The 24,747-nt window shown below is 33.8% G+C and overlaps 1 protein-coding gene across 2 annotated transcripts in view; it reads right to left on the bottom strand.

Annotated features, from left to right (window-relative positions):
- COG5 (component of oligomeric golgi complex 5) overlaps window positions 1–24,747 on the bottom strand; it is a 351,259-nt gene that overhangs the window by 116,286 nt on the left and 210,226 nt on the right. For both annotated transcript variants that reach the window (XR_012470105.1, XM_074193933.1), the window contains exons 8-10: window positions 12,550–12,715; window positions 8,964–9,076; window positions 8,712–8,789 (exon numbers count right to left, since the gene is read on the bottom strand). Coding sequence is in view for 1 of the 2 variants with exons in the window: in XM_074193933.1 (XP_074050034.1) it covers window positions 8,712–8,789; window positions 8,964–9,076; window positions 12,550–12,715 (357 nt within the window). In the remaining variant the exon portion in view is untranslated. The remainder of the gene's footprint in view (window positions 1–8,711; window positions 8,790–8,963; window positions 9,077–12,549; window positions 12,716–24,747) is intronic.

Genomic DNA, 24,747 nt, shown 5'->3' with positions numbered 1-24,747 from the left:
CAGAAACAAAGGAAGAAGAGAATTTCAGGCCTTAAGTTTTAAGATAGAGTGTCTTGTGCAAGAAACAACAAGGTCAGTGTCATTGGATTACAGAATATGGATGGAATAGTAAGAAGACTAGAAAGGTAGGAGGGGATAGGTTGTGAAGGACTTTGAATGCCAAATAGATTATTTTGAAATAAGTTTATTTTGTGGAAGCTAAAGATTTTTCCTCAGAATAAGGTTGAATTTAGAAAAAATATGTATGTCAATGAATAGTTTCATGTATTTCTACTTAAAGCATGATGACCTCATCATTTTAAGGATAGCATTTTATACTCAAATTATGAAAATATACTTTAAAATTTAACAATAAGATACTAAAATGGCATTATAACCTACCAATATGCAATTAATCTACTATGTTTTTAAAAAAAGAGGAGAGGAAAATGGAAAATGGTTATATCGGGATATGATTTTCTTGACTGACTGGAATGGCACAAAGAGTAATATATGTGAAATGTTTTCTTGACAATTTTAAGAAAGCAAGATAATTGATTAAAAAATAAACTGATGCCTTGGTCTGTGTATCTCATTTTTATGAGATCCATAAATTACATTTAAGAGCTCATTTTGATTTTTAAAAAGTTGAATTTTGTAACTAGAAAAAAAAATGGTATTAATCAGTTTATTTTATTGAGAGAAGGTTAAAGAAATTTTTTTTCACTCTTTGATTAGGAAAACAGCTATAAATAATAAAAGAGAGACTTTTACTAGTGAAAATAAGTTTTTCTCAAAGTAAATGATATAATTTTGACAATACAAGCATGTGCATTTAAAATTTTTAAACTATTGTAGTAGAATGTTATTTTACATCAATAATTTCCTGTTATAATCTTTCCCTGTTACTATTCCCTAGAAACAGAGAAAAATGAATTAAATATATTGACAAAGCATCTATTTCTGATGTAGTACAAAGTACTCTTCTCTACTGAGGTTGCCCAATCTTTAATGCACTTGTGGTTAGCCCTCACTTTTTCCATCTTTCTTTAAGAATAACTTCCAGTTTTATTCAATTGAAAGTATATTATTAATTAAGAATATAATGACTCAGTATGAGTCCTTGACTTTTTTTCCAGGCTTGACACTATCAATCTCCCTCTTCTTCTGCATAATTTTTGTGACATTGCTTTTACCTAATTCCTTAACTTTCTGAGCATTTCTCAATGTCTTCTGATGGATCTTAGGTTGTTCTGTTAAAAGTGAGTGTACTGGGGGCAGGTAGGTAGTGCTGCGCATAGAGCACTGGCCCTGGAGTCAGGAGGACCTGAGTTCAAATCTGATCTCAGATACTTAATAATTACCTAGCTGTGTGGCCTTGGGCAAGTCACTTAACCCTACTGCCTTTCAAAAGCCCCCCCCCCCCCCCCAAAAAGTGAGTATACCTTAAGACTCTGTTTTGGATCTTCTTTTCTTCTTCTTCCTCTTTTTTCACTATAGTCAGCAGTTTCCATGGTTTTGATTATCATCTCTATATGGATGGCTCTCAATCCTAGGCCCTGCTAGGAGGTCAATGTTTAGAGATCTGTTTTTTTTTTTGGGGGGGGGTGAAAATTTCTTTCTTATTATGTTTATGTAGTTCTTGGTTTTGTCTTGGTAGAGACTCTTAAATATTTTATACTATCTGAAGCTGTTTTAAATGGAATTTCTCTTTCAATCTTTTCTTATTGGATTTTGTTGGCATGATTTGTATAGATTTATTTTACATCCTGAAAATGTTCTAAAGTTATTTCAGCTATTTTTTAGTTAATTCATTAGGGTTCTTCAAGTATACCATCATATCATCTCCAAAGTGATCATTTTGTTTCTTCATTACCTATTCTTATTCCTTCAATTTCTTTTTTCTTCTCTTATTATTTAGCTAGCATTTGTAGTACAATATTGAATAATTTAAGTGAAAAATGAATATCCTTACTTCTTCATTCCCAATTTAATTGGAAGGGCTTTTAGTTTATCCCTTTCAGATAGTGCTTGTCCTTGGTCTTAGGTGGATACTATTTATTATTTTAAGAAACATTTCATTTATTCCTATGTTTTCTAATTTTTTTAAAAATAGGAATGAATGTTGTATTTTGTCATTCCTGGTATAAGAGGTCAGAGTGTATTGTATATTTCTATAATGTTTTTGTCAGAATTTTATTGAAAATTATTGTATCAATTTTTTAAAAGAGAAATTGGTTTAGTTTTCTCTCCATGCTTTTGTTCTTCCTGGTTTAGGCATTAAAATCATATTTGAGTCATAGAATGAATTTAGTAGGGCTCCTTTATTTTTTGACAAGTTTTTATAGTATTAGAATTAATGATTCTTTAAGTATTTGGTCGAATTTACTTGTGGGGGCAGCCAGGTGACGCAGTGGATAGAGCAAATCAGGGTGCCTGAGTTCAAGATCTCAGATACTTAATAATTGCCTAGCTGTGTGATCTTTTTTTAAAATTTTTATTAAAGATATTATTTGAGTTTTACAATTTTCCCCCCATTTTGCTTCCCTCCCCCCACCCCCACCCCACAGATAGCACTCCGTCAGTCTTTACTTTGTTTCCATGTTGTTCCTTGATCCAAATTGGGTGTGATGAGAGAGAAATCATATCCTTAAAGAGAACAGAATTCTCAGAGGTAACCAGATCAAACAATAAGACATCTGGGTTTTTTTTCCCCCCGAATTAAAGGGAATAGTCCTTGTACTTTGTTCAAACTCTACAGCTCCTTATCTGGATACTGCTGGCACTCTCCTTTGCAGACAGCCAAAAATTGTTCCCAATTGTTGCGCTGATGGAATAAGCAAGTCCTTCAAGGTTGAACATCACTCCCATGTTGCTGTTAGGGTGTACAGTGTTTTTCTGGTTCTGCTCATCTCACTCACTAGCTGTGTGATCTTAAGCAAGTCACTTAACCCTATTGCCTTAAAATTGTTTTAGAAAGCATGTACAGGGCAATTTTCTAGAAATAGAAATGTCTCTGTCTCCAAGAAGTTTATCCAATAGAAGACAAATGTGTGTATAGATAGAACACAACTAAACATAATAATGGTATTGATTAATTTAACAAGGTGATACAAACAATCTGCTTTATAGAAATACAGAAGAGTAATATGTCTGATTGGGATCAATCACCAGGTATTTATTAATTAATAGAAACTTAGTAAATGCTAGTTGACTTGACTGTGTAACAGGTACTGTGCTAAGAACTTGAGTTGCAAGAGAAAAAATAAATGTAACCTGCCTTCAAGGATCTTACATATTTTTAAAAATTTCAACATTATTTATTTTCACATTACTACAAAAGTCTTGTTGTAAAAGTAAATATCATCCCCCTACCCCACAGAGAAACCTAAAGAAAAATAATGTGATAGGAAAAAAAGTGAACTTCAACCTGTGTTCAGATATTATCCTCTCTGTCTCTGAGATGGATCATATTCTTTATCATAAGTCCAACAGAGAAGTTGCTTCCATGTTTTTTTCCCACAGATACTATTGCTAGCTGTATTTCCCTCCATCCTATACTGTCCCACTCCCATTTATTCTAGTTTCTCTCCCCTTTCACCCTGTCCCTCCTCCAAAGTGTGTTATATCTGACTACCCTCTCCTATGATCTTACCTCTTTTCTATCACCTCCACTTCCCAACCCCTCATTCTGTTCCCTTTCACCCATCACTTTCCTTTCCATTTTTTCCTCAGGGTAAGATAGATTTCTATACCCTATTAAGTTTGTATGTTATTTCCTCTCTGAGCCACTTCCAAAGAGAATGAAAACTCATTTATTCCCCCTCACGTTTCCCCCTTCCACTCCATTGCAAAAAACTTTTTCTTGTCTCTTCTGTGTGAAATATCCTAGCCCATTCTAGGGGTAGCTAGGTAGTGCAGTGGATAGACATTGATCTTGGAGTCAGGAGGACTAGAATTCAAGTCTAGTTTCAGACATCTGACAATTACTAGCTGTGTGACCTTGAGCAAGTCACTTAACCCTGATTGCCTCATATGCAGAGCCATCTCCAGTTATCTTGATTCATATCTGACCACTGGACCCAGATGGTTCTGGAGAAGAAAGTGAGGTTGATGACAGCACGGTCCCCCTCACTCAAATCCAATTCACATGCTTGTCATGGCATCATCTCCTTAATGTCACAGTCTTTGTTGAAAATAAAGGGCATATACCACTAATAGGTCTATACCCTGAAGAGATGATGAAAAAGGGTAAAAACATCACTTGTACAAAAATATTTATAGCATCCCTGTTTGTGGTGGCAAAGAATTGGAAATCAAGTAAATGTCCTTCAAACTGTGGTACACGTATGTCATGGAACACTATTGTTCTATTAGAAACCAAGAGGGACAGGATTTCAGGGAAGCCTGGAGGGATTTACATGAACTGATGCTGAGTGAGATGAGCAGAACCAGAAAAAGACTGTATACCCTAACAGCAACATGGGGGTGATGATCAACCCTGAAGGACTCACTCATTCCATCAGTGCAACAATCGAGAACAATTTTTGGCTGTCTGCAAAGGAGAGTGCCATCTGTATCCAGATAAGGAGCTGTGGAGTTTGAACACAGTTCAAGGACTATTCCCTTTAATTTTGAAAAAAAAAAAACCAGATATCTTATTGTCTGATCTTGTTACCTCTTAGACTTCTTGTCTCTCCCTTAAGGATATGATTTCTCTCTCATCACATTTAATTTGGATCAATGTACAACATGGAAACAAAGTAAAGACTGACAGACTGCTTTCTGTGGAGTGGGGGGGGGGGAAGTAAGATGGGGAGGGGAATTGTAAAACTCAAATAATACCTTTAATAAAAAATAAATTAAAAAAAAGAAAAAAAGGACATACGTCATCAGCCTTGGTCTACAGATCATGCTTGGAATATTTAAGCATTAAGCCTACAGCTACATTTGCTATGCCATCTATCTCAGATGGCTATTATGTTATGGAAGAAGCAACACCTATTAGAGTGTCATTCATGTAGACTGGGCTAATATTTTCCTAGTTTTTCCTAAGGCCCTACCTCACAAAGATTAATTTTATGATTATGTATTAATTTTATAACTATAACTAGTAGTTCAGAGGCCAAGACTCCCTTTGACATAGGTAGTAGACTGGGGTAGAACATTCTAAGCTCATAACAGTCTGATTAGCTATAGTTGGACACACTGTAATTTGAAAAATGATGATATTTTGGAACTCTTTGAGAATGAAGGACAGCCACCATCATGATATAGGCTACCTGTGGCCTAAAACATGAAGAGTCTAGGATTGGCACGTAATCACCATCATGGGAAAAACATAGGCATGGAAGCTGCACTAAACTAAATGAATATATATTCTTGCCAACTAACTTTTACATATTTTATTTAAGTAAATTTTTTTTGGTTAACTGTTAGATGACTTGCCCCCAACACATTTTGTTCCAATCCTGAACCGGAACCAATGGACTGAATATAGGCAAGTTTGAACAACACAATTTATAATTTGAGACAAGCTTATTCAGGATGCTATTACCATTTACCATATCCTAAGCTTTTTTTTTCCAACAAAGAAATAAGGAGTTTTATAGCCAAAATCTATATCAGTTCTAGTAAATGTAATCTTATTCAGTGGTTATGCTATGTTATGTAGTAATTATGTGAAAGAATAAGTATTTGTCAGCTAGAAAGCAATTTCTTTTACTCAACTCAGTCAATTCCATGAGACAAAGAGAGTTTTGAATTAGAAAGGAATATTAGATTCAAAAGTACTGAAAAAATAAAGGATCAGGGTGGCTAGGTGGCGCACTGGATAAAGCACTGGCCCTGGAGTCAGGAGTACCTGGGTTCAAATCCGGTCTCAAGCCATGTGGCCATGGGCAAGCCACTTAACCCCATTGCCTTGCAAAAACCTTAAAAAAAAATAAAGGACCAAAGGGGTCTGGATTAAGTGATAGAGAGGGTCTGAGAGGCTACAAAGTCTAATGCTCTCATTTTGGATGAGGAAAATGAGGTTCAAAGATATTAAATGACTTGTCTATTGTCATATAATTGCTAGATTTCTGAAATGTGATTCATTACACTATCCACTACATCAATACTATCATTGTGATGAATAATTGTGGTTTTTCTTTGTAAAATGTATAGCAACTCCCCAGTATTCCGGGTTCTCTGCCTTCAAAGTCTCTCCACAAAAGACTGACCTGTCTGGATCAGTTACCTAGTTCACTGAATCTGAAAAGGAATTGAACATTTTCTTCTAAACAAAATCCTCTAAACAAGAAAGCCTTTGCCAAATAACTTAAAATCAACTTTATGCTGGTAATTTATATTTCATAAAGTTTTAGAATAACTTTCTAAATAAAACTAGTGTAAATTATTAGAAAGTAAATAATTCTAAAAGAAAAATAATTGACATTTTAAGTGATTTAAATATATTGTATATGAACATAAAGTTTTTGAGGGAATACTATATTTTATTTCAGTAATACAGGCAAATTTCTTCTTCACGACACATTATGAAGCTTGTAAAAAATCCTTAGAATAGAGTCAAAATTACCAATCCTGGGAGAGTAATACAACATTAATCAAATTGTTCTAAAAAGAGGAAAAAATGAAAGGACCCAGAGCTGGACAGAAAGTTTGATCTTCAAGTATAGGACTCACATAAAAAGAATGGACAGGAAGGGATAATTATGAGGGATTGAATGATGCTGAATTTTGTGTATTCCTGAATGGGAAGAACATACTGATAACTCATATGAACTTTCTCCTTTATAAAAACAGTTAGAAGGAGCATGTATAGACAAGGCATGGGAAGGAACAGAACATAATGTTATAATCTATTAAGAAGATGGAGTTAATTGGTGAAAAAGGAATTGAATGTACTGGGAACAAAGGGAAAGGAGAAATAGAATGGGCTAAGATATTTCACAAGAAAAAGTTTTTGTAATGGAGTACAAGGGGGGAAGGAGAGGGGGAATGAGTGAGTCTTATTCTCATCAGAAGTGATTCAGAGGGAAAATAACACACACACTCAATTAGGAATAGAAATCTATCTTACCCTAGAGTAAAAAAAGAAGAGGAAAGGGATGGAAGAAGAGGGACAGGGGGAGGTGGGGTATGGGTGATGGAAGAGAGGGAAGATCATTTGAGAGGGTAGTCAGATACAACACACTTCTGAGGAGGGACAGGGTGAAAGGAGAGAGAGAGAGAACATAATAAATGGGAATGTGGAGTAATAGAATGGAGGGAAATACAGCTTAGTAACAGCAACTGTGGAGAAAAAAATATCGGAGCAATTTCTCTGATGGGACTTATGATAAAGAAGACAACCCATCCCAAAGATGGAGGTGATGATATCTGAACACATACTGAAGTACACTTTTTTTCTTCTCATTTCATTTCTTGTGAAGTTTATCTATCTTTTTTTGGGGGGGAGGGTCATGTCTACTTTCACAACAAGATTATTGTAGTAAATGTGAAAATAAAAAATCACTTAAAGTAAAAAAAATAAAAAGGGAAAGAAACTGTACATATGGATGGATAAGTAAAGGTATTTATATCAGGGGCACTATATGGAAAGAGTAAAACTGATTAATTTAGGGTTGACTGCCAAAGTTGAGAGAACAGATGGATAAAACACTGCATATGCAATACATATGAAAATGAATGCATGATATTAATTATATACAGCATCAATAAATTTATAACAAGACTAATCCAAGTGGACAATGGCACCTCATTATTTCTTTCAGATAAATAAAAATAGATAAAATTTTCAGATAAATAAAAATCAAGAAAATGTGTATTAGAATCTCTCCTTCCAAATAATGTATTTAAAATTATTACAACTGATGAATAGAGAACTAAAATAACTTAAAATAACCTGAAAAAAGAAATCTGACTTAATGTACAAATCTCATTTTTGGATGAGGAAAATGTATTTCAGAGATTTCTGGAAGGAACTCTGAAAAGATCATTTAGTTCAATTCTTTTTCTTTAAACCTGAGGGACTGAAGGTCCCAAAAGGATCAATGATCAGTCCTAGTTCATAGAACTTAGAGATGCTAAAACCAGGAACTGAATACTGTGTCAAAAAGTAAGCAGTATGGAGTACAAAACCTTCAGCATACTATTACTGTTGAAGTTCATCTTAGTCCTTTAATTCCCTTAATCGCCATCAAATGGGAAAAGCTAGATTTACTTTAAAGAAATTTACTGTACAATAAAAATTCATTGAATACATCTACTACACAATGTAAGTAATATCCACGAATATTTTATTGATCACAAAAATGTGTTTTCCTATTGGAAAACTGATATAGCTTTCTGGTCACTAGAATATAAAAGACTGTAAAGTGCTCTAGCTTTCTCTCTGAGGTTCCTAAGACCACCCACATGACAAACAACCAGGAAACTATTTTGAGCTGAATCAACATGACATCCTCACTGAATAGCCTAGTTAAATATCCCCTTCCCCTGCTATATCTAAGTAAGTGAACCTGTTTAAATGTTAGATCAAAAAAAAAATTCATTTCACTCCAATATTGTATTTGGGATACTAAATTGGCTGGTCAACCCTAGTCTAAAATACATGCCTTAAATCTACGCAAAAGAAAGCGAACATCAAAGTAATGTTGGTTCATTTTTTTCCTCTATTTTTTGCACCACTCAATGAATACACTTTCAATAAAAACCAGATAACATACCTTAACTATTTCTTCAATGAAACAAATATGTGAAACAGGGTCTCTCTTCTTGGCCAATACTTTTTGCAAATGTTGAACCTGAGAGAGGAGAGGAGAGAGGAGACAGAGAGAGAGAGAGAGAGAGAGAGAGAGAGAGAGAGAGAGAGAGAGAGAGAGAGAGAGAGAGAGAGAGAATGAATCTGTTAAATAATCATTATGACTTTTTTTTCTCATGGATCACACACAACATGAAACTATTATAAGCTTGTATACCTGTCCACAAGCAGCACAAATCTGATCCATTAGTTTCTCCATATTTGTCCAGAGGGCAGCACGGAAGGCAGCAGTGTTTCCTGGGGTTGGCATAGTGGATCGTCCAGGGCCTCCTATTAATATATATATATATATATATATATAAAAAGGATGCACTGTACAAAAATGTAATTTTCAAGCTCTATTAAATAAGTAGAATGCTTAATGAAAGCATAGATACTTCAATAATTGAAGGATCTGCGATTTTACTAGTAAGGATTCTCACTCTATTGACACAGATCTAAACTTTAGTAGGAAATTATTTTGGCATTGTTACAGTAAATGAATGACTTTGAGCACTAGCCCTGAAGTCTGGATGATCTGAGTTCAAATTCAGCCTCAGATACTTAATAATTACTTAGCTGTGTGACCTTGGGCAAGTTCCTTTACCATAGCCTTGCAACCCCCCCCCAAAAAAAACCCAATTACTGATTTTGCTTCTTGATTTGCCATAATAATTGATAATTAGGTCAGAAAGGCAACCCTGCAGGGCAATTTAATTTCTATAAAATCTTACAAAGTACCAAATCCCTAAAGGTTGTGAGCCTTTTATAGCTCAAGGAATAAGGAAATCAAAAGAGTATTTCAAGCAGCCTGAGTTTCTCTTTCATGGTTAGGCAAACAAAATCACAAGGATGGTCTCCTAGTCCTTAAGAAAGACCAGTACAGTCCAGTAGACATTTCCTATCACATCAATCCTTTGAGGAAAAAAAAGTCACATAATGTTACAAAACAGGAAGTTGTAATTCTAATCTTGAAAAGAAAATTAAAACAAAACTATGATTTGAAACTAGAGACACAAGTTAAAGGGAGGAGCCTCTTTCAAGTATCTACCTTAATAATCTCTACTTCAATCAAGCACAAAAATCATGAAAACCAGTTACTCTGAATTTGCACAAACTTGAACTTTTTCTTTTTGTATAGCTTTCATGAGAATGTGTATTTATAGCAGGCAACAGCTTATAGAAATATATTATTTTGTTAGCAACTTCAAGAGAGCCAAGAAAAATCTATGCCCTCAATTCAAATTTTATGGAATTAATGAGTTTTGAAAATTCTAAGATTTTATGATATTAAGGACATAAATATATGAAATTAAGGGAAGTGGCACTGCCTTATATGCATACCACAAATCTTATTAACTACCTTTTGTGTATAAAAGACAAAGTATAGCAGAAGGGTATTAAAAATAACTTGGACTAAAGTTTGTAGAATATGCTATGAAAATTTTTTATTATGATAATAGAATCAAGTACAGGATGAAATAACAGTAATAGAGATGGGAAAAATATTTTTAGGGAGACCTAACAGGCCAGTCCAGCGTCAGATTCGAGGGTTAAATTTGATGAGAAGTTTGTGAGCCATAAAAAGTAATAAAAAAAATTGATTAATGACAAGAAATTTTAAAAATACAATTTCTAAAGCTACAAAGAATTAAGAATACTACTTCCTTGAATGACCAAATCACCACAACAGGCCATGCTAGGTCAGGAAAGCATTCTTCACAGGCAACTGAAATTCCAATAAAATCCCACTGGGCAGGGGTTTTTATGCCTCAAAGGGCAAGAAAACTAAAAAGCCTCCCCATTCTGATAAAAGACCAGTCCAATTTGGTATCTGAGTCACTATATGACCAGAAGAAAGAGAAAGAGAACAGTGTGGAAATGAAGGCAGGCTTCTAACTTCAACAATGCGAACCGGGCAAATTGGTCATTCTTTCTCTCTGATTGCCCAATGGCTCTGCTCATTAATTACTCTAAAATATTTCTTAGTGTACAAGGTCTCAAAATTCTCTGAGACAAAACAACTACAATACAAATAAAACTGGAGAAGGATCTTATTACAAATAATTAGTGATCCTAAAACAGTAGAAGTAATGAAGGGACAATTGATAGTCTTTCTGTTTTTAAAAATAATTAAAATGACCAGGAATAGGACTAGAATTATTAGGTTTTTAGTCAAAAAAACAAACAAACAAAAAACACCCCCCCCCAAAACAAGTCGCTAGTAACTCTATCATGGTAACTAAGAGGTCAATAGTCTTTTGCATGCAACTGTCCAAGATCTAAGCTGATACCAAGTCTTATACTGACAACCAGTGGAAGCCATCAGGGAAAAGTACCTAGCTGTGGCTTTCTCAGAGGCCTCTAATGAGGTAATACCCTCATCTATTAGGGTTCAAAGAAGAATACTTTTACTTTCATAACACCACAAGAGCTAAACAATCACCTTTTTTTTAACCCTCTTGTGGATTATGATAATTGGTATTGTAAAAGGAAGCAGCTCAGCTTCCAGTACAACTTCTCCAAATAAGCTCTTAGAAGAGGACCAGATTGAAGAGAAATCAAAGGAGAACTCTTTCATTTTCAAGGCAAATTATGAATTTGGCCCACAGGCAACTTAAGTAACTGCATTTGTAGTAGTTGTTGTTTGCTGAGTCATTGTTCAGTTGTTTCCAACTCTATATGACCTCATTTAAGTTTTCTTGCCCATGATACTGGAGTGGTTTATCATTTTCCTCTCTGGCTTATTTTACAGAGGAGAAAAATGAGATAAAAGGGTTAAGTGACTTGCCCAGGGTTACATAGCTGGGAAATATCTGAGGTCTGATTTGAACTCAAGATGAGTCTTTCCAACTCCAGGCCAGTATCTATCTACTGTGTTACCTTGTTGACCAGGAATTAAGGTCATAACATGAAAGGGGTAATATCTCTGGCTCCAGAGCATGATCTCCTAGGCTCAGAAATTCATTATTATTGCTCAGGCTAGGGTTAGGCTAGCAGGGAGGTTACTCTGACTCCAGAGTGAGATTGTGGACTTGAACCCTGGGTTCATCCCAGGCCTTGGTAAAACACTACAGTTACTCTCCTTAGGGGTAATCACCTGGTAAATGGCTAGATTAGTGACCTAATGGAATATTATGCTTTAAGAGCTGACTCTGATATTCATCATGCTTGACACCTAGGAGATTTTTAGGAAATGCCTCCTGACCCAATTACAAACACAATAACTGGGTTTGTTCTACTGCACAACCACAGATTACATCCCAGCCCTGATAAATGGTGATGGCCTTCTCTATTATATGCTATTAGAATGTTATTTTTAGGGATTTGTTTTTTCATTTAGTTTTGTTTTTCATTTTAAAATAATCCCTTCTCTATTTATGTTTATAACACTACTTTGTTCTTTTCAAATGTACTCATTCAAATATGTATTTTAATTATTTATGTTTCTATCTTTTGTCTACAGCTGGATTTCATCTTGAGGACATGAACATGTTTTATTCAATTAGTAACTTCTACTGCCTAGGAAAGAGCCCTACATATACTAATTACTTAATAAATATTTGTTGAATTGAAATAAACTACCATTTTGCAGTTCAACTAGTTGATCATGGGTACAGAAAAAATATATATAAAACTTCTTAATTTTAATTTTATATTAAAATAAATTATTAGGCTTCCCTGAATCTAAGCATAACATACATACACTATTCAAAAAGATTTCTGAGATTTAAACACAAAAGTAAAAAAAAATGCATTCATACCTCTCATGGCTGTTTGGGTAGGTTGAATCAAAACTTTGATGTCTAATGCACTGTTTATGTTTTCTTCCAGAGTAGCACAATACCCATCTACCACACTGGTAATTGTATCTTTCAAAGTTCCAAGATTATGAAAAACCTGAAGAGCTGTTCCCACTTGAGTTGGGTTCTTTAAAAAAAGAAAGAAAATCAATTCCATAATTGCTGAACTTCTAACTTTAAGCTATATTTAATGCTTCATGACATTCAAGGCATTTTAAATTTTATTCAAATTTTTTAAAAATTAAATAAACTCAATGTATCCATGCCTTCACCATTAATACAAGTTAAACCTTATCCATGGGAGAAAGGTTATAATGAGTGAGTCACCAGATCGAAGGTAATATCAGAGAAGATAGAACCAGCAGTTGACAGTATAGATACGGAAGGGCCTGCTGCAAAAAATGAGATTTGAGCTGAGTCTTGGAAAAAGTAAAGTAAACTAAGGAAAGAAGTATAGGAAACCCTCAAAATGAGGGTACAGTGTGTTCTAAGCATAGGGAAAGTCAGTGGAAAGGAAAGGAAGAGGAGAGAAGGGCTATGTTTGAGGAAATGCAAATAGGCTAATTTAAGGAGGTTGTATAGGAAAGTCTAATGTATACCTATAAAGACAGGAAGGGAGTTATAAAATAAGTTTTAAAAGTTTTATAACTTTAAAAAATTTATAAAAAGATTTAAAATGCCGAACAGACATGTTTACATTTGATCCAGGAGGTAATAGAAAGCCACTAGAGTTTACTGAGCAGGCAGGAATGGGTTGATACTGTCAGACCTATACTTTAGAAAAGTAATCTTAACAACCAAGTAGAGGATAGACTGAAGAGGAGATAACCAAGGCAAAGAGACCAATTAGAAGGCTACTATAAGTAATCCAAACGAGGTTTAACAAGGGTCTCAACTAGGACTGTGGTTGTAGTAAGTAAAGAGAATGGAATATATAGAAGATAAGTTGTAAACATATCAATGACAAGATGAATGGTAAAAAACTTAAGTCCTGGAGTCTGGAAGACCTGTGTTCAACTTCAGTCTCTGACTCATACTCTCTATGTGGGACTCTTAAGAATACAAACTATAGAAAAATTGTTAATCTGTATTGGTAGTATAAGTTTCCACACTTAGAGGTCACAATAGGGATGAAATCACAGACTCAAACTGAAAAAAAAATTATATATATACTTTACTGATTTTTAAATATAAAACTGTCATTATAAAACACTAAAAGTAACAAGTTTATGCTAAATAGAAAGGAAAAAAGTACAAAAAGAATTAAGAAAATGAAAAGGAAGATTAAGGCAATATGTTCAAGTTAATATATACACTTTTTTGTATATGTTTATCAAGTTAATAATGCATCTAGCTGGCAAATAACAAGTTCATACCCTCACAGGATTTCAGGACAAATCTATTTTAACCCAAAGAAAAATCCTCCTTTGAGATACATTAAAAAGTACTTTACAAACTATTTTTGAGAGAAATATTTTGTTTCTTTTTCTTACTTTTTTGTATTCCTTATTTACATATTTTAGTTTGTGAAGAAAAGTTACCATATGGATTTCTAAATATTAAAATAAGTTTTTAAAATAAATATAATAAAACACAAATTCTACAAAAGTGGATTTCTTACCTACTCTCTAAATTAGAAATGAGCATCTATACATTTGTTATAAGATCATAAAAATAAGCAATGGGCAATCATTCTTCCTAATTTTTCTTCTTTAAGTTATTATTCTATTACTCAGTCAATAGGGTTGTGCCAATCTGCATGGTAAACAGAAGGCATGAACTTCCTAGAACACGTTGTACTGCCTATTTTTCTAAATCTCAGATTACTTAATCTACCTCTGTGGGTACTATGTGTCAGGTAAATTTGGTTTAAACGAAATATAGTGCTTTGTATAAACTTTGCTTAGCAAAAACATGCTAATGAAATTTTACATTTGCACCTATTTTAAAAAATTGACTTCTTGAAAATGAGCTATAATTTATATATAAAAATCATTAGGATTGCATTCTTCTTCAAGGCAATTTGTATCTCCTCATAACTGTCCCAGTTACTTGTGCATGGACAAAGCAACAACTGTGGCTACATTTATTCATCATCATTCAATCAATATTTATTAAACACCTGTTAAGAGCTATGGGGATATGAAGATGAATACAGTCCTCTGTCATTGTGCCTGTTGCCACCTTTCCAATTTCGGAATGCTATAAAAAGCACTGCTACTAATATTTTTGAACATATTGGTCCTTTGCACTTTTCCTTTGGATTTTAAAATTGCAAAACATTTTTTAGAGAGCTAGCAGAGATTATATTGTTCTTAAAGGACAGTAACGCTTTTCTTAACTTTCTAAAGCAGTAATAACTGTAATAAAATAAAGAGTGTTGAGATGAATGCATAGCAATATATAACTACATCCTAATAAATGAATATGTATCACCCAACTCAACTTCAAATTTTGTCTTTCATTTGTAATGGTCTATTCTTAGAAACATTCAGTTATGTTACCACATTTATTTTAAAATTTTTTTAATTTTAAAAATATAACAAATGTTACATCTAAAACATTTTGGTTATTTAAAAAGAAAGAAAAAATTTAGAGTATGTGCACAATAGAATCAAATTAAATAAAATAGCAGGAAACATGGTTAGGAGATAATATTTGTGAACAATTTTTTTTAAAAAATTCAAAATCAAATCACATGGGTATAGTTTATAACCTATTCTTGGTTATGCCAATTATTTTGATCTGATCAAAAGATAATTTGTCTGTCAACACATAACTATCCAACAAAGTTAACAGGAAAATAAATACTCTTCTTTTGAATTACAACAAATTTAAAATAGATTTATAGGTAAAGTGTTACATCTAGAAACAAATCATCAAATTTGCTTGAAAGTTCATGCTTTATTTGAGCAATTTTATAGGACACTTTCATCTCACAAAAACCAAAATGTACAGTTAAAAAACTCTTAAGTTTCTCAAAACTTATGAAAAACTCAAATGTAACTTCTATCTCTTACAAATGTGTTCTATAATATGATTCAAAAGATGTTTTTCTCCATATCATTGGTAAAGATTTACTTTAATAAATATTAAGTATGTAACATCATTTCATTTAATGGCATCTGTTTTAAAATAGACTACACAAGTTCCAATAAGAAGTTTTACTGTTGGGCAGAGTTGATACTGGGTTCTAAGATCTAACAAACTGCAAAAGTGATGAGTACTTAACAATCAGCTGTATGCTATGCACACTAAATCCATTTTCATATAATGAATATAGAAAGATTCACTGCTAGAAAATTAGACACTAAAGAGTAACTATTTTGGTTAGGGCAGTCCTTAACAGGAAATGCGCCTAGGTGGCGCAGTGGATAGAGCAATGGCCTTAGAGTCAAGAGGACAGGAGTTTGAATCTAGCCTCAGATACTTGCCACTTCACTAGCTGTGTGACCTTGGGTAAGTCAGTTATCTCTGCCTGCCTCATATCCAGGGTCATGTCCAGTCATTTTAATTTATATCTAACCACTGGATCCACATGGCTCTGGAAGAGAAAGTAAGATTCCCTGATGTTGTAATCTTCAAGAATGAAGGACAAACAACAGCCTGTAGATGTCAAGAATCATTCAATTTATAGATCATCAATAAACATTAACTTGGCTTTTGGAAATTTAAATATGAAATCATTGTCCAACTGCAAACAAGTGGACATATTACTATAGATATTAAATTGCTTTGAGGCATATTAACCTGATAAAAGGTTACTAGTGAAATACTAAAGCACTATGTTCTTGATACTCTTCTGTTCTACTTTGCTTATATTGATTACTAGATTCAGGGACAGGTGATACCTAGCTTAAATTTGTGGCTGATAATTTTTTTTTTAAAAAGTGTTCCAAAATTTATAGATCTCATGAATTTAACTATTGTTTTTATGAAGAAGACCTCCAGGCTTTACACAACCACTTCAAGTATCTACTCTCTACTCTCATCCCCATATATCACTAATTACTCAATTGGACACCTCAAAATGAATATCCTGAATCTATCTTAAACCCAACATTTCCAAAACTAATTATCTTTTCTCTTAAAACCTCCTTTCTTCCAAACTTTCCTAATTTTAGTGTTCTAATACCACTTCCCTTTATGATCACCAAGATTAAACCTCGGTATTAGATGATACTTTTCCCTCAACCCACATAGCCAATCGGTAGTTAATTCTTTCCATTTCCACTTTCAAAACATCATTCATAACTGATCCCTTCCCCATAATAAAAATGCTACCACTTGTTATAAGTCAATTTAACCTCGTGTCTACATAAATATAACAAAGCCTCCCAAGTGATTTCTCAGTCTCAAGGTTCCCCCCACTCCATTTCTACAAATTATTAGCAAAGTAATTTTCATTTAGCACATTATCTTACTATATTTCATATTCAGTAAACTCCAATTGCTTCCTTGGTGCTGCTATGTGCACATACAAACAGACACACACACACACACACACACACACACACACGTATATATCTTTAGACGTTAGAATATAAGCTGTTCTTTGTATCTGTGACTCTGCTGCCTAGCAAAAGGATCTAGCACATAGTAGGGGTTTATTAGTTTTGACTAATCAGTTCTTAACTGGCAAATCTAATGATCTTTTATTAATTCTCATTCTTTTCTCTGCAGCATGTGATGGTATTGGAAGTATCATCAAAGTATATCCTCCTGGATACTTTATACTTTCTAGGGTATTGTGAAATTATTCTCCCCTGATTTTCCTGTCTGACCACTTCTTTCCTGGTTCTTCATAACTATGTCATTTCATATACTAACAGTGCATTTCCCCCAAGGCTCTGTCTGTCTTGCGGTTGTCTTCTCTTTTCTCCCTAAACTATCTTCCATCGTGATCTCATTATTGGACCATGAGATGATTGTAGTTCTACATAATCAATTCTAGCTTCTTTCCTGAGATAAAGTCCTACATCAACTAAATGCATTTTAGATATCTCAAACTTAATGTCCTCGAGGTATTTCAAATTCAGTATGTCCAAACAATATTCATTATAATCCTTCTTCTTCCAAAATTCCCTATTACTATGAAAGATACAATCTAAGACATAATATCGATTTGTAATCCAGTCATCTTTGACTCACTCCCACCCAAAATATACAATCTGCTGTTAAATATTGTTTTATATTCACAATGTCTTTCATTTATGTTCTCCTCTCTCCACTTACAAAGGCAGTAGCCTATTTCAACCCCTCTTTTCTCTTGTTTGGACTACTGCAAAAAATGTTCTAACCACTTCAAGTCTTTCTTCACTCAATCCATCCTCCACTCAGATACTGAAGTGATTTTCTTAAAATATTGGGCTACCTTTTTCCACCCTCCTACTTTTAAACTCAAAGAGCTCCTTACTAACTCCAGGACTATGTTCTTTCACTCTTGCAATGACATGTATCTTTGCTGAGATGTTTTATAACATGTTTTCACATATTGTCTTATTTTATCATGGTAGTTACTTTGCTTTGTTCAGAAAATAGGTATCACCCATATTTTACAAAACTGGAACAAGAAGAAAATGAAGTACAAAGTTACATCTAGTTCACTAGTAGCTGCGACAGTATGAGAACTGAGGTTTCATGATCTCAAGCTGCTTGGCTGAGTAATAATAATAGTACTTCATCTCAAGAGGAAAGCTTTTAAAATATAACTGATGCAATTCAATGTATTGATTTATCAATGAAGTAATCAACAAACATGTTCCAGGCAACATACTAAGCACTGAGATTAGCCAAAAGAAAAATGGTCCTTGCTCACTAGGAGCTTATATATTAACAGGAGCAACAAATAATATATATATATATGTATATATATATGATTATTATTTATCTATATATTATATTATATTATATATATATTATATATATGTAATAGGAAAACAAGGTAGTTTGGGGAAAAATGCATTAGTAAATGGAGGATTACAAAAGAGTTTAAGTAGAAGATGATAATAACAAATATTTATATAGCTTTACAAAGTGCTTTATGTATGTTAACTGATTTGATCCTCACAACATGTAGGTACCTACTATATCCTCACTTCACAGGTAAAGAAACTGAGGCAGAGATTAAGTGACCCATAGAGGGTCATAACTAGCAATCAAAATTTGAATTCAGGTCTTCCTGACTCCAAGTCTAGTACTCTATCTAATGCCCTCAAAATATTTCTATTTCATTTGAGGAAACAGCATGCATGGTTAGTAACACAAAATAGACAAAATTTATTTATTTTAGATAAGGAAAAGGATGAAGTATCGATAGCTGGAAAATGTAGTGCTTGGGCTAAATTTTGAAGAAAATTAAGGCTTGCAAGGGATAAAGAAGAAAAGAAACAGCATATGACTGTTGAGTTGTTTTTTGTTGATTTTGTCAGGTGAATTTTTATTTCTTTTAGCACGAGGTAAATTCAAAACAAAAGATATGACTTACAAATAAGATTTTAAAAAATTAGTCATTCAAATTCTAGTTTTTATATATATTTGCCTATTTGCTTCATGCATACCACTTGCTTTCTCTACTTGGTAAGTGAAAATTCAATTTAAGATAAAATTGAAATAAGATATAGTATAATATAGTACAGAAATTATTATTGAGTATAAGGTCATTTTAATATAACTTTATTGGTTATATTCCTGGCTCTACAAATATTAGATTATAAAGCTAAAGTGAAAATATCTACATTACCCAGTTGCTTTTCATAATCCTGGGCCTGTTTTTCAGACACTCTGAGAGCGTATTACTTTCTGAGTAATACTTTAGAGGACAAGAAGTCACAAGAGTACAACTCATGATAGAAAGTAAAGAAGCTTAGATGCTAAGAAATGTGTGCTAAAATGTTCAGTAACGATGTCAGCAAAGCAACAGATGGCAGAGAGCTAATGGAAAAGAGATATATCTGAAACTGTGAGAAAGAATATTATAATACTATCAAGCAATATTCTGGAGCTCATAATACTATCAAGCAATATTCTGGAGCTCACCAGAATTTGACATTTGACCATTTGACAATGATTAAAAATAAATTCACATTCGGGGGTCATAAAGATAGCTTTATATCAAAGCTATAGCAGAGATTTTGTGAGATTTATATAATTCAGTTCAGAGATGGAGAAAAGTGCTTCATGTAAACAAAATATTAAATTATGTAAAGGTATATAAAAAGTTAAAATGGTGAAATCCAGTGCAAATAAAGCTCCTTTATGTATCAAGACAACTAAAACATCACTTATAATAAGGAAAATATACTCTTCATTCTCCTGGAATTAAAAAAAAGCACAATAAAATTTTTTTTTTGTGTTACATTAAAAGAAAATGAAAATAAAAGACTTCCAGGGTGGAGCCAGATGGTAATGAGAAACTAATAAGCTTCTGGAGCCTTTCCCTACTAAAGGTAAATGAAGCCTCTACTCTGACACTCACTACAGATCCCAGCAAGAAAAAGAGAAGATTCAAAGAAGTTTTCAAATGCAGACATCATGGAGGATCTTCAGTGAAGCTGTGTCACTTTTGGGGAAAAGGGGATGAAAAGTCCAAGAGGCTGAAGAGCTGGAAAGCCAGCAAGAGGCTTTTGGTCACAGTGAAATTCAGGTCCCAACAGTTTAACAACAAGGTCCCAGCAGCTGGATAGGAAGCCCAAACAAAGTCTGAACCCTGAAAATACCAGGGTGGAAGACAGGACTGGGTCAGGAACAATTCTCTGTTAAGTCAGAACCCGGACACAACAGAGGGAGAAAACAAAAAGAAAAGAACCTCTGCAAAGGCAAGGCCTGGACTGCAACATCTTGGCCAACAACAAGCCAGGGATCAGACCTCACCCTCAGCAAAATAAAAGCTTGAATCTATACCCCATATATACCAGGAACAGAACTACAACAACAAAGATGAGCAAAAAAAAAAAAAAAAAACACTCATAATAGAAAACTACTCCACAAATAAAGATGACAGCAATGCCGTGTCTGAAAAATCACTCACAGGAGAAGTGTCAAAACAGTCTGTAAATTGGACTCAAATACAAAAGCTCATCGAAGAGCTTAAAAAAGAATTTAAAAACCAAAGAAGAGGGGAAGAAGAAAAATGGAAAAGAGAATTTGAAGTCGCAGGAAAATTGTGAAAAAAATGACCAGAGAATTCAACACCTTTAAAAAGTTAACACAAGGTAATTGAAGAAAATAAAATCCTAAAAATTAGAATTGAACAGGTAGAAACCAATGAATCTACAAGACTACAAGATTCCATCAAACAAAATAAAAAGACTGAAAAAAAGTAAGAAAATATAAAGCAATTTCTAGGGAAAGCAAATGACCTCGAAAACAGATCCAGGAGAGATAATCTATGAATCATTGGACTACCAGAAAGACTGGACCAACAAAAGAATCTGGAAAATATTATGCAAGAAATTATAAGGGAAAACTGCCCCAATCTACTAGAACAAGATAACAATATAACAATTGAAAGAATCCACAGAACCCCTCCAGGAAGAGTCCCCAGGATAAAAAGTCCAAGGGCTATAACAGCCAAATGCCAGAACCTCAAATAAAAGAGAAAATATTGCAAAAAGGAAAAAAGAAGAAAATTCAAATACAAAGGGAACACAATCAAACTAACACAGGATCTATCAGCCTCAACATTAAAGGATCTGAAGAGCTAGAGTAACATATTTTGGAGAGCTAAGGATCTAGGATTGCAACCCACAATGTGCTACCCTACAAATTTCAGCATATATTGTCAGGGGAAAAAAGATGTTCAATGAAATACAGGACTTCCAGATATTACTGACACAAAGACCAGAACTGAACAGAGAATTCAACCACCAAATACAGGACTGAAGAGTTACATAAAAAAGGTAAATGAAAAAGGGGACTGAAAATACAAAACTGTTTTAAACAAATGTTGGTCCCTAAAAGGGAAGTTATAACAGTTCTAACTCATTAGAACTTTACTTCTCTAAGGATAATTAGAGGGTACAATATAATTGAAGAGAACTAATCTAAAGGCTATGGGTTTAATTGGATCATTTCTCTCAATGGAAGAGCACCGAGATCTCATCACTATGTCTGTGACAAAAAGTACCAAAAAAAAAAAAGCAAGAGTGTTAATTTTCACTTAAGTATCTCATTATACTTTGAATTTGCTTTAATCACAAGGTGCTCAGTACCTTGCCTAATGAGGGCAACATAAACTGCAAGGACCTGAGACAGTCTCTCTGTTACTTACAATCATTTGTTAGGGTCTCAGTGAAGAACTCCAGAACCTCCCAGTACTTAGAGATCTTCATGATTCTTTCAGTTAATTAGATTAGAGTTTGAATTAACTGGTGCTTCACTTAGCAAGGTGATAAGTAGGGGGAGGTAAAGTATGAAAGAAAATAGGCGGGGGGGGGGGGGATACAAATCAAGAAGTAATATGTCTTTAGATGATATTTGACTTGTGAGGAAGATTGTGTATACTTGAAAGATACTTGAAAGGGGAGGTAAGGTTAAAAATTATTATAATTATAATTTGATGCAATTTGAGTCAATGCTGCTTATCAAGCAGTCAAGTAAACAATCTGTGATGATATCTTGATAACAATAGTTTATCAAGCAATCAAATAACCAAACTGTTATTGATGATACCTGATTAATAATATTAGAATACCAATGGAAGAAGCACAAAGACATATAATTTTATTTTATTTAAAAATTGTTTTTATTTAAGGCAAAGAGGTTAAAGTGACTTGCCCAAGGTCTCAAAGCTAGATAATTATTAAGTGTCTGAGGTCACATTTGAACTCAAGTCATCCTGACTCCAGAGCTGGTGCTCTGTCCACTGTGCACCTAGCTTACCCCAAGATTTATAATTTCAAAGGAAAAGAAGGGAGACAGTGAATATTGAGTAAATTCTATTCAATAGATTTAGCCCAGTGAGGAAAGAAGATAAATTCCCATTTGGGTGTAAAAATCTAATATAATCTACAGGGAAGGGGGGGGTCTGGAAAGAGGGGAAAAATTGGGGACAAAGGGACTGATAAAAGGGAAGGGAAGGTATAACTGAAAGTTAAATTGTTAAAAGAAAAATCAAAGGGGCATGGTAGTAAAATTTGATGAGAAGGAATGAGAGAAAAGGAAAGATGAATATAAATGGAGAAAGATGGCATGGAGGGAAATACAGAATTAGTCGTCTTAACTGTAAAAGTGAATGGGATGAACTGTACCATAAAAACGGAAATAGACGAGCAAGATGGATTAAAAAGCAGAATCCTACAATATGTTGTTTATAAGAAACACATCTGAAGCAGATAGATATGCACAGGGTAAAGGTAAAAGGTTAGAGCAAAAAATATTATACCTCAGCAGAAGTAAACAAAAATCTGGAGTAGTGATCCTAAGCTCAGACAAAATAAAAGCAAAAATCTATCTTATCAAACGGGATAAGGAAGGAAACTGCATCTTCTTGAAAGGCACCATTGGAAATGAAGCTATATTACCAAACATATATGCACCTAATGGTACAGCATCCAGATTCCTAGAGGAAAAGTTGAGTGAATTACAAGGAGAAATAGACAGCAAAACTTTAATAATGGGAGACCTCAACCTCCCTCTCTCAGAACTAGATATATCTAACAACAAACTAAATAAGAAAGAAGTTAAGAAGGTGAATGAAATGTTAGAAAACTTAGATATGATAGACCTCTGGAGAAAACTTAATGGAGATAGGAAAGGATATAACTTTTTATCTGTGGTACATGGCACCTTCACCAAAATTGACCATGTAGCAGGGCACAAAAATCTTAAAATCAAATGCTGAAAGGCAGAAATAATAAATACACACTTCTCAGACCATGCTGCAATAAAAATTACATTCAATAAAAATTACAATAAAGGGTCAGGGAAAGATAAACCAAGAATTAATTGGAAATTAAATAACTTTATCTTGAATAATAGGTGCATCAAACAGCAAATAATAGAAATAATAATTAGATCCAAGATAATAATAATAATAATGAGGTATCAAAACAAAATGTATGGGATGCAGCCAAAGCAGTTTTGGGGGAAAATTTTATATCTCTAAATGCCTATATGAATAAAACAGAGAAAGCAGAGATCAATAAATTGGGTATGCAACTAAAGAAGCTAGAAAAAGAACAAATTAAACATACTCAATTAAATACCAAAATAGAAATTCTGAAAACCAAGGGAGAGATTAATAAAATGGAAATCAAGAAAACCATTGATCTCATAAATAAAACTAAGAGTTGGTTTTATGAAGCACTGCAACCAAGATCAAAAGAAATGTAGTAAACTGGTAAAGAATCTTTACAACTAATGTTTCTGACAAAGGACTCATTTCTAAAATATATAGAGAACTGAGTCATATTTTTCTAAAAAAAAAGCCATTCCCTAGTTGATAAATGGTCAAAGGATATGCAAGGGCATTTTACAGTTGAGGAGATCAAAGCAATCCATAGTCATATGAAAAATTACTCTAAATCATTACTTATTAGAGAAATGCAAATTAAAGTTTCTCTGAGGGACCACCTCACATCTCTCAGACTGGCCAATATGACCAGAAAGGAAAATGATCATTGTTGAAAGGGTTATGGGAAATCTGGGACACTATTACATTGTTGGTGGAGCTGTGAACTCATCCAACCTTTCTAGAGAGAAATTTGGAACTATGCCCATAGGGCAACAAAAATGCACATACCCTTTGATCCAGCAATACCACTACTGGGTCTATACCCTGAAGAGATGATGAAAAAGGGTAAAAGCATCACTCGTACAAAAATATTCATAGCAGCCCTGTTTGTGGTGCCAAAGAATTGGAAATCAAGTAAATGTCCTTCAATTGGGGAATGGCTTAGCAAACTGTGGTATATTGTATGTCATAGAACACTACTGTTCTATTAGAAACCAGGAGGGACAGGAATTCAGGGAAGCCTGGAGATTTGCATGAACTGATGCTGAGTGAGATGAGCAGAACCAGAAAAACACAGTACAACCTAACAGCAACATGGGGGTGATGATCAACCTTGATGGACTTACTCATTCCATCAGTGCAACAATCAGGGACAATTTGGGGCTGTCTGCAATGGAGAATACCATCTGTATCCAGATATAGAA

Source organism: Macrotis lagotis, chromosome 7, assembly GCF_037893015.1.
Source record: "Macrotis lagotis isolate mMagLag1 chromosome 7, bilby.v1.9.chrom.fasta, whole genome shotgun sequence".
NCBI lineage: Eukaryota > Metazoa > Chordata > Mammalia > Peramelemorphia > Peramelidae > Macrotis > Macrotis lagotis.
This window is presented reverse-complemented; position numbering and strand designations above follow the sequence as displayed.